The sequence below is a fragment of the Falco cherrug genome, chromosome 9 (assembly GCF_023634085.1).
Source record: "Falco cherrug isolate bFalChe1 chromosome 9, bFalChe1.pri, whole genome shotgun sequence".
NCBI classification, from domain to species: domain Eukaryota; kingdom Metazoa; phylum Chordata; class Aves; order Falconiformes; family Falconidae; genus Falco; species Falco cherrug.
In genome coordinates, this window is record NC_073705.1 from 47,251,237 (window position 1) to 47,262,193 (window position 10,957).

General features: G+C 46.3%; 1 protein-coding gene across 1 annotated transcript; it reads right to left on the reverse strand.

The window, feature by feature from the left end:
* Nucleotides 1-244: 244 nt before the first annotated feature.
* Nucleotides 245-2,694, reverse strand: LOC129736797 (double homeobox protein 4-like protein 4). Its single transcript, XM_055720650.1, has 2 exons — nucleotides 2,362-2,694; nucleotides 245-2,278 (listed from the first exon to the last, which is right to left on the reverse strand). The coding sequence occupies exons 1-2, from the start codon at nucleotides 2,692-2,694 to the stop codon at nucleotides 1,349-1,351; spliced, it is 1,263 nt and encodes a 420-aa protein (XP_055576625.1). The 3' UTR covers nucleotides 245-1,348.
* Nucleotides 2,695-10,957: the final 8,263 nt, after the last annotated feature.

Below are 10,957 nucleotides of genomic sequence, written 5' to 3' on the forward strand. Positions count from 1 at the left end.
TGCCTTGTGGCTATTGTCTGAAGCTATGGTCCTTCCGTAAAACAAGAGTTCTGATTCTTCAAGTCAAGGCAGCAAAGCTGAATGACTTCTTTACAGCCACTGCTAAAAATTACTGACAAAAGTCAGGATCAATTTTCTGGACTTCTTGTGTACACATCTCAACAGACAGCTTCTTCACAGAGGTGTCAACTTTATTAATAAAATAATAGTCTGCATTTAAGTTTTATTTTTATTATGTTTCTTTTGTTCTGTAGACAAAGTAATTAAGTTAATAACACATTAAAATCTAGGCATACTTAAAATATTCCAGAGCCACATTTTAAAAAAGAATTTTTGTTTAGAGTTTTCAGCATCCTAGGCCCGATATTGCTTTAATACACAACTGTGGCAGCTCTCCAGAGACACACGCTTCCACGATTACAGTAGTCTTCCAGATGGCCATGGATCTTGAGAAGTCTAAAAATAGGCTCAATGTGCGAATGCAGCAATGCTACACAATTATTACTTTTTTCTGTGAGTGCAGTTCTACAAGTTCATTGTCACCCAGGGAGAAAACCTTCACTTGGCAAATAGAAACCTAGGATTTGATGGGGGAGGGAGCACAATTTGAAAAAAGTTACACAAAAGGAAATCACAAAAAAATTGCCTTTTAAAAGGCTACACGTGGTCATTTTTCAATGAAAACACTGTACATTAAGTATCTAGGAAAAAAACAGCAGTGTTCTTTATCAGGAGCACACCTAAAACGCAAACACACCCAAGTAAGCTGTCCCCTGCCACCACCAAGGCTGCTTGTCCCACGCTTGTACCCCTCCCATGTTAACACTTTCTCCACTAAAAGCTATAATTAAGCCTGTTTTCTACTGATTTCTTAAGTTAAAGTACGTGAATTCCAACCAAAATAGAAACAAAACTCAGTGCGATAAGGCCACTAAACCAATGCCATAGTCCCAAGCCTCCTGGCAGAATTAACCCAGCACAGTCTGAACACAGAAAGAGTAGATCTTCAGTACTGACGTACTTGTGGAGATCAGTCTGCACATGCAAGTTAATGTCAGGCTGCCGATAACCAAACACATGCAGGAACACTGCAAGCGGCTTGGTGACAGCTCCCATAGGATTGCGGTGGGGAGGCAGCACCCACTCAGCAGGTTATTCTCCTGTAGCCCTTGCTAACTTTGCTTATCTTCCTTCCCCTTCCAGAGAGTGCACAAAACTCAAGAGCAAGCACCCCACATGTAGACCTGCCAAACTTCTAGCCACTTTGGATAATGCTGCCAATTGAACAACAACAACAAAAAAAACACCACATCAATTTTTCCTCAGGCAAGCAGACCCACTGTCAGTTTCATGTGTGACCCGAAAGACAGGTTGCACTCTGGCCACCAAAAGCAAAAAGATAACTTTTTGGCCCACCTTCCTCCCCCTTTTGCTCATTCTCAAACATCAAATCTAACCCGGTTCCCAAAATTTCATTTCTCACACCATTCCAGTAAGGGTCATAGTCATTTGCTGTTTCCAGCAGCTGCTGCGCATATGACGGGGCTGGAGCCGCAAGCGCCCCTTGATACCCCCCTTCATGTTTTGGAAGTACCAAAGGAGGGCTAGCGTGACTAGCTGCGCCCAGAGATGGGCTGCGCCTCATCTGCTCCAGCTCAGGCTTAGGTTCACCTTCACCATAACCGACAGCAGAGCCCTTCCCAAAGAGAGAAGCATTTGACTTGACATACCAGTAGTTCTCATCGCCCAGGCCCTGGTTTGCATGCAAGTAGTTTAAGCCGGGCCTCTTTATATACGTGTTTTCTTTAGCTGCCAGGTACTGGTGATCTTCTGCACAGGAGGACAGGAACCCATCTGCATCTGAGCAGTAGCCTTCAGGGAAGGACTTCTTCAGGTACGGATACTCGGGCGCCTGCTGCGCAGGGAGCGCGAGCTGCTGGGGGCTGCCCACACTTCCCACGCAGTCCAAACCGAAGTGAGCCGGCGCCGGGGCTCCAAAAGCGTTATCCAGGCTCCTGAAATGCGCATCGAGCCTCGAGTACAGCTGCCCCGAGCAAGGCAGCGGCTGCCCGGGGAAACTCTGGCTTCCCCCCGGCAGGCCGGGCTGCAGGTGGTGGAGGCTGCGGTCCGGGCCCGTACCCGGAGTCGTCCAGCCGCTGTCCCGGCAGCGGCCGCCGCAGCGGGCGGGCTTCGCCTTGCCGCAGGCCGGCCGGGGCTCGGCGGCCGCGTCGCTCCTCCTGTGGTTCAGCTGCCGGGCCCTCCTGTTCTGAAACCACACCTGCGGGGCCAACAGAGACTGAGCGCCGGCCCGGCCCGGCCCGGCCCGGGGAAGCCGCCCCGCCGCCCGCCCACCCCGCTCACCTGGATCCTGGACTCGGGGATCTCGGTGAGGCCGGCCAGCTGCTCCCGCAGGGCGATGCCGGGGTACGGCTCCTTCTCGAAGGCGCGGACCAGCAGCTCCAGCTGGGCCTTGCTGAAGGTGGTTCGCTTCCGCCGGCCGCCCTCCCGCCCCGCGCCGGGCCGCGCCTCGCCTGAGGGGAGAGGGCAGCGGCGCTCAGCGGGGCCGGCCGGGCCGCGCTCCCCCTGCCCCGGGCCGGGTCCCCCCTGCCCCGTCGGGCCGGGCCCCCCTGCCCCGCCCCGCCCGCCCCCGGGAGCCTTACCGCCGGGGCTGCGAGTCAGAACGGCGAGCTCCATGCGGGCCGAGGTCTGAGGGCAGTGGGGCAGCGCGGGCCGCTCCTGGCCTTAAAAGCCCCCCGCCCCAGCCCCTGGCGACCCCCACCCGCCCGCGCCGGCCCCGCCAATGGGGCCGGGGCCGCCGGGGCCCCGAGGGTGACTCACCGCCGTCTCCCACACCTCCATTGTCATCCCATCACCAAAATACACACAATGAGGGCTCGCCCCATCCAAGGAGCCTGAGCGTCTCCCGACGAAGCCCCCGCCGCCGCCACAAACCCATCCGCCTTTCTTTAATTAAAATAGAGAGTGGATGGTTCAATTAAGTTATCTGTCACCTTCGCTTCGGCCCTCCGAGAGGGCTCCCTTCCCTCCGCACTGCCCTGCGCCCCGAGGGGAACACCCCCCCCCCCCCCCCCCCGGCTCCTACGGCGCCCCGCCACGGGCCCACGTCCATCCCCTCGGTTGCCTCACTCCTGTTCCCACCTGTGGGACATGTCTCATCAACTTCACCGCAGTGACCGCAACACCGGTGGCTTTACCAGACGTTGCATCACACACCGGTGCTCACAGCGAAGGCCACAGGCTCCCCCAGCACGCTCAGAGGTCACCCAGGAGGGAGCAGACCCATCTCCTTCCCCAGCGCGCGCAGAAGAGCTCGGCAGAAGCCTTTCCTTCCCTGCAGCTCGTTTTTTTACCTCCAGACAGCTCTGCTCATCCAAGTCATGTACAGAACAAGCAAAGTCTGTGCTTTCAGCCCAAGGCGAAATCATGAGCAACATATTAATCCGAAAGACAGGCCAGAAATTTTATTTAAGAGAGACAAGAGCGACACAAGGACTTACAGGGAGCAGCAGTTGCAATGCGGAAAAGGATTAGATGTTAGAACAAGATTAGAACAGCAGCAAATCAATTAGTCAGTGTAGTAATTTGTCAAATGAGGCCATTAATGGCCATCACTGAAGGTGTTCAAGAACAACAGCATCATTACTTCACATGTTTTTCATCTCAACCACATCCCCATTCATTTTTCAGATTTGGGACCTGCTCCAGATTGCTCTGAACCTGAAGGGTATGGGGACAGTCTGCGGGCTGTGACGTAATACTGGTGTTCCGCAGGGTCCAGCGCGTCCACCATCCCCACGGCCACTTTGGGGCTGGGTGAGGGTTTTAACATTACTCACACCACCACGATGGTTCACAACAAAAATGAGTTTCCTTCCAGACAGGGGCAACAGTCAGCCCCTGTGAGTCTCGTACCCCACAGACTGGATTCCTGTACAGCTGTGCCCGTAAGGCAAGGCAAATGCCCGCAGAAACTACTTTAGCTAAATCATGTTTTCAAGCAGAAGCATGTGTGAAGGCAGTGAGAATTTCAGTGGGATGACAGCAGCATGTAGCCCCAAACATCTAGAAATAACAGCTTGAAGCAATTTGTCAGTACTCCTTTCTTCTACGGTAGCATTCCCTTAAGCCCAAACTGTCATAGCACAGACACATCCCACAAGATTTCTCTTCTCCCCCAGAGCTCCAGCATAGTTTGCAGTTTTTCACTGCCTATGTAACCAATAAAATTTGTATTTAAGCAAGAATTTTCATGGGGGAAAAGGGAAAAAAGCAGCCAGGTGGCAAGTGATTCAGCAGTTCTAGGTACCGTCAAGGTGTGCTGGTACTCCTTCAGTTTTAGTTCACTTTTAATATTCAGATACATTTGTAGGGAGGGGGTGGATGAAGGCTCAGACACAATAAGCAGACATGTAAAGCTTGGTGGCATAGTTTTATTGACAGTCTTCTCTACAGCAAACCCAGCTTCAGCTATTCCTTCTTGTTCTAAGCATGCAGGCTGCAATTCTATCTGCCTTCAAGGCCCCACATGGCTTCGCACACAGTCCTGTGCAGGCCACCTCCAGCGCATGCTTGACTAGCAAACAAGCCAACTCACAGAGCTACTCCTTCCAAAAAACTGACCACTTTTTTTTTTTTTTTTTTTTTTTTTTGGCTGGGTTAGTTTTTGGTGGGCTTAGTTCAAGCACCAGCATGGTATGGGGATGCACAGCAGCAGAGAGTAAAAGACAGTTGGGGGGCCCTGATTTAAACTGGCATGAGAAAGTATGGAATTGCGTAGGACTTTTCCATCCCTCTGTGATTCCAATATGGCTCTCTATGGGGTGCATAATAAACTGGATCAAGGATACCAAGGATGTCTGTAGGGTACAAAGAGGGCTTATTCATTCAGTCTGGCCACAGGGAAGGCTAGAACAAATGTTGTCATTTTTCTTTCTGGATATCCAATTTTCATAGCAGAAAAATCATCCACCAGGAATTACCACAACGCAAAGCTGACCCTGCAGGCAGCCTGCAATACTGATCTCAAAAGGACAGGGAAGCCACCCCCTCCAACAAAGATACACACCTTACAGCCACAGCCAGTGCAGAAGAGATAAGGAGGAGTCAAGCAGAGGCTTGCACAGGCTTGCAGCAACTTGCACTGCTTGCTAATACTGACTGTCCATCAGTACTAGCTAGGTCAAATAGATCAGGCTTTTGTTAACATCCTCTGGCTATGGAGAGAGCAGTTCACACTTCCCGGAGTTATTGTTTCAGGCACTCTGCCAGGCAGCCTCTTTACACCCTTCGTTTTCAGAGATTTTCTTTGCAATGCTAATTGATAGGGACTTAGATTGTAAGTTTTGTTTTTAAGTGAGATTCCAGGAAAGAAGATGGCAATCTTTGCCTCCCCCTCCTCTTCCCCCTCTTCTGCTGAGATGTATGGACTTGGCCTAATTTGTGAGCTGCTTTCTGCTACAGCTAGAGTTTGACCATACGCTAATCCAGGGAACAACACTGACCAGCCCCTTGCTGCCCATGTTCCCCTAGCATCATCATGCTGTTGCATGTCAGTCCTAATCAAAACAACTGTTTATGAGCTCCCCCATTTCTTCTCTAAACTGTATCGGGAAAATAGTACACACACACACATACTGTATTTTTAATCCATTTCACAAATAGGGCAATGGGAAAATGGGAAGAGTGTGGGGAAAGAAGCAAGAATACCCAAAGCAGCATGCTTAACAAAAACAGCATCTCTTCAGTCTTCAGGCTCCCACCAAAATCCATGGAATTTTGCTATAGATTTCAGTAGAGTCCAATTGTGGAAACCGACTGTGCCCTCTGCTAATGTTCCTTTATGCCTCTGTGCATTTACAGAGGAATCCAAATCATATGTGGAATACATAAAAAATGCAACAAAAGTAAGATATGTGTATGTAAATAATATTTCAGAGAGACAACACAGTTATTAGACAAGGACTAGCCACAGTGCTCTCTAAAATGGCTCTCAAAAAAGGTTTGCATCTACCCTAGGCTGCATCAGGGCATCGGCAGCTCCTCTCCTCTCTCCCTCCAGAGCAGCCCTAGTGTTAGAAGTTACAAAGGCAACCTCAAAATCATGGTAGCGTGAATGGGATGCCAGATTACCCAGTGCAGCACAGCCCTGTCACCAGGCGCCTGCCTGGGGAGTCTTAGGACAAGCACAGCCCATTAGAAATCCCTACATCAAACATCTTCTAGGGCAGTACAATGCTATTGATGTTTAAGCAGAACTGAAGGAGCAAGATCAATTTCACTAGTTGGTCTTCAGACATTAACACCTCATAAAAAGGATGCTCATGCCCTGCTTATCTGGAATGCATCTTTAATTATCTTTTGGTACACCTTTTGCAGCCCATTACTTACCAGTCAACACTGCTTTAATTATGGGCTTGGCAGTAAAAGGCAGCTCTTACATCACTGAAATAAAAACGCTACAAAGCAACCCTGGAGAATTGCAAAGAGATTTCACCTTCAAATGGAAAACTGTGGAATTCAGCAAAACAACATGGATTCTCTTCCACAAAGATTTCTCCCTATGCACAGTACTGCCACAGCCAGACGCGCCCAGGAGCCCTCTGTAGAACATGAGGAGCCAAGTGATGGCTGTGCTCTCACCTGCTTTTCAGGGAAAGGAACATTTACAGCAGCCTGTCTTGTTTTGAAAATAATGCAGCAGCTAGACATGCATGCTTCTATGATGTGTCAGCAGGGCAAGCAGGATGGAGGCACATTTTGCACCTTGAGCAAAAAGAGGGTGATAATTCTTACTTTTGAAAGAGCAGTTGTTCCCCAGTCCAGAACTGTCTTTCAAGAGACGTCACCTGCACCGCTGAGCCTTCTCTTACAGTAAACGCCTTTATTATGCCAAAGCGGTGCTCCAGCCTTTTTTCTTACCTGCAATGAATGTTGTTTCTAACACTTGAAAGTGGAGGAAAACAATACTGCTGAAAACACCATGCACTTTTGAGACACACCAGTTGTCCTCTGGCTCACTTCTCATTAAACTTCCAAGGTGAAAAAGGCATTAGGTCAGTTTCACATAACTTTTGAATAACCTCACACTTAAATTTTTCTTGTATTTAACCCTTAAAAAAATTCATGGCGCAGGTTGCAATTATTTGAAATCTAGGGTAACTGTGAAAAAAGCTCAAACTCGCTGAGACCAAATGTCTGTCTAGCCTGATAGCTAAGTCTTCAGCAATGGCCAGAAATGGATACCTGCCTAGGGAAGGTAGGTGTCTATAACCAGCTCAGTCAGCAACACACTGTTACCAAATGATGATGATGATGACGACTGTGGTCATTTTCACCCCAGAGGCTTTTTGATGGGGATAAGAGTTTCTAAGTATACAGAAAACACAATATGCTTCTATTCTGTGAATTTATTCAGGCTTTTTCTGAACCTAAGTAAAATTTTAGCTTCCAAAGCATCCTCTGACAAGCAATTTAACCATACATTATATTAAATAACACTTACTTTCATGTGTTCGTAACATGTTGCCTGCTAGAATCATTTGGTGCTTGCTGGCTCCCACACAAGAACATGGAATAACCATTCCTGGTTCCAGCAGTTCACACTGCCCATTTTTTCATCAAACCCCACCACTTTCGCCCTTCAGCCACCTCTTTTACAGACTGAAGAATTCCATCTTACTCATGGTAGCTGGTGCATTATTACTCACGCTATGGTAAGAGCTCCATGCCTTTGATCATTCGTGTTGCCTTTTCTGGTTCTACTATATCCTTCCTGAGATAGGAAGACTAGAATGACTCTCAGAATTAAAGATGTAGAGGAATCATGGTGTTTTAAGTATTATGATGATAATGATTTTTTTCTCCATTGCTCTCCTAATAGCTCCTAGCATTTGCTTTGCTTTTTTTGACCATCACTGAGCTTGCATTCTCATAGAACTATCTATCAGACTCCCAAGATCTCACTTCTGAGCTGTAATGGTTATCTGTTGTCTGAACCTGAAAATAGTCCCTTACTTGTACTATCGTTTATGCTGCTTACTGTGAGTTTTTGAGTCCTGTGACAGTCTTGAAAGAAATTGTCATCCCTTTCAAATAGAAAACTCCCTTAATTTTGGAGGAAGTAAGAGGCCAGGTAAAACTGAAGCCAAAGTATTTGCAAACTTTGTGTCTTTTGTGAAGTGGTAGCCTACTGGTGCCCAACACTGTTAATTTTTTTCCTAGGCAGCAGAAAAAAAGTCTTGGGAGATGGATGTAGGATAGCACAGACTCGCTGGGAAGGCAGTGGCCAGTGCTTCTGGTCTGACGCAGTACAGTGTCTTCTGCTCTGGTGGAGGGAAATTTCTCTTCTGTGGGACAGATCTGACTCACACAGCCACACAGAACACTGATCTAGAGTTTGGACAGGCTGAGCCTGAGCTTGTAAAGAGTTAGGATGACCACAGGGAAGGGCAAATTAGCAGGGTCCACACCAGCACAGGAACGGGGTGGAGTAGGATTTCCACTTGTAATAAGCCTAACGCATAGATTATCAGTATTCTTGTCCCCTTTGAATGCCAAGAAGAAAAGCTGCACAGGAACCCATGCAGTAGCAACCCTGTGTTCACTAAAATCCTGCCTCAAGAAACATCAAAAAATTGTGTATAAAATACCCTCCTGAAATCCAGCCTGGGCCTCCAGAGGATTACTGAGTGCAGTGCAGTCTAGCAAGACCTCACTTGCTCCACCACCACTGAGATAAATAAAATTTCATATAAATGTAGCAGTATTTTACACCCAGTACAGTCAGATTTACAGTCTGCATTACTTGATGGTAATTCTTTCACTTGTACTCCCTGCTGCCTCCTTTCCTTTGTAAGAAAGTCTGTCATCATCCTCAGTCATGCCATTTGTGTAACTGGCAGATGCCCTATGACTGATCAGCTCCAGAAACACTTGTGGACTCTTGGCACCTGCGAGGATGAGACCTCTGGACTGCAGATGATTTAGGAAAAGGACTATGTTTTTCTTGTGCTGACAGGATACAAACACACCCACGTGATACTATAGCAACACAACAAATTGGCAGACCATGGTCTGCCAAACTTGATTACAATAACTAGTTGCCTAAAGACAAGTGAATTTGGCCTTAAGGTTAGTCTGCTGGGACTGGAGACAAGTTGTCTGAGGTCTTCTCCCTGTTCAAAGAACTATTGCACTAACCTCCCTTGTCAGTCCTATTCCTTCTCATCTCCCAAATAACATCCCCACCCATGTGGTTATAATGAAATGTGCTTCCCACCCATCTCACCCACCTCACCCATCCCCTACTGACCCCATTTCTTCGCTAGATCTAAATTAGCTTTTTTGTACTGTAGTTAGCTTTTCCATCATGATATTCCTATTCCAGACGTGTAGGGAAAAAAATACTGAGAGCTAGAAAACTGTGTCAATTGACATTACTTGTTCATTACCTGAGAAACACAATAAAGATGCATTAGCTGGTCCCAACAGATCCTCAAGAACAGTGAACTAAGCTGAAACCTTTCCTTTTCCCCAACACTGCATTCTTATATTTACTACAATGCATGTGAAGAACCTGGCAACCCAAGGCAGTGTTTTTCAAAATAGGAAGCAGAAATAAAAAGTTCGGAATTCCTTCAGAGAGAAATGAGAGGTGATATCAGATACCAAATACTATGTATTAAAACATAATTAAGGGACAGAACAAGGCATCAAAACACTGATGGTTTGCTGGAGACTTACTCCTTTGGCCTCTTTTAACCACTCAGTCAATAATGCTGTGGGATGCTGGGATGGCGAGTCATGGCCCCTTATCTGTATGTAATACGGTTTTGAAGAGTCTAAACTCCTCAGCTTTTTCCAACATGACTAATATGAACAAGGCTGGCTGGTCACATGTAATTTATCCTTGCAAGGTACATTTAGTATTATTAAATAGCCTCCCCAAATGACATAAAATATTTTTTTTGCCCACATACCTTCAAAAAAAATCCTGTCAAATACCTGTAGCACACATCCAATTTAAAAAATTCCACCAAATACTTGTAGCATAAATCCAACCTTTATAAACTGAGATTTCAAATGGATACTACTTGTTGCTCTTTCATTTTTTAAAGCTACCTGACACAACAAAAGAAAGCCATCAGAGACATGCACAAAATATTTTTAGTAGGGCTAAAGTTACTGACTTCCAGCAGACATCAGTAACAACAAATATAGAACTGTAAAATGCACAACTGTGATCAAAACCGAAGCTCTCTGTGCAACCTGGACTTCAAATTGGTGAGCTTTGCCTGTCTGTTTAGAAGGGCTTATTAATGCAATGTTGGCTGAAGAGCATCATGTTAAAAAAAAAAAAAAAAGTCTGTTTCACCTTTCTGTTTCTTTTTAATAACAGAAAAAAAACCCCAACCCACTGTGATAGCGTTGGGATGAGCATATAGAATTCAGCTCTTAAACAGACAGACTGAATTTGTAGTAAAACCAACAAGAAATTCATACCTTTATAGCTTATAGGTATTACTTAGCTCTTAATCTTTGCAAAGTATTTGGATGGGACCTTTATAGCTGACAATTTCCAAGACTTGAATTGTGCTCTCAATTGTGTTAAAAATGTGATAGAAGAAGAGAATTAGTTTTATCAAACATCCAAGGAATCCATTTACCTATGAGAAGGATACAGCAGAGATATGTACAAAGGTTTATTTACTTCCAAGTCACAAAGGATATTCATTACAACAGCAAGCAGAATTACTATGCCTCATTGTTTCTTCTTATGCAGATCTCACTACTCTTTAAATTTTTTTGTAAGTATGGGAATCTGCTGAAAATCTTGACCATTAACCTCAAAGCTGTAATGCTTGTCAAAATGCAACATGAAATATTTTTAAAGACTGAACTTTTCCTTAGCTTCCCTAGTCTTAGAGCTAAAAGATTA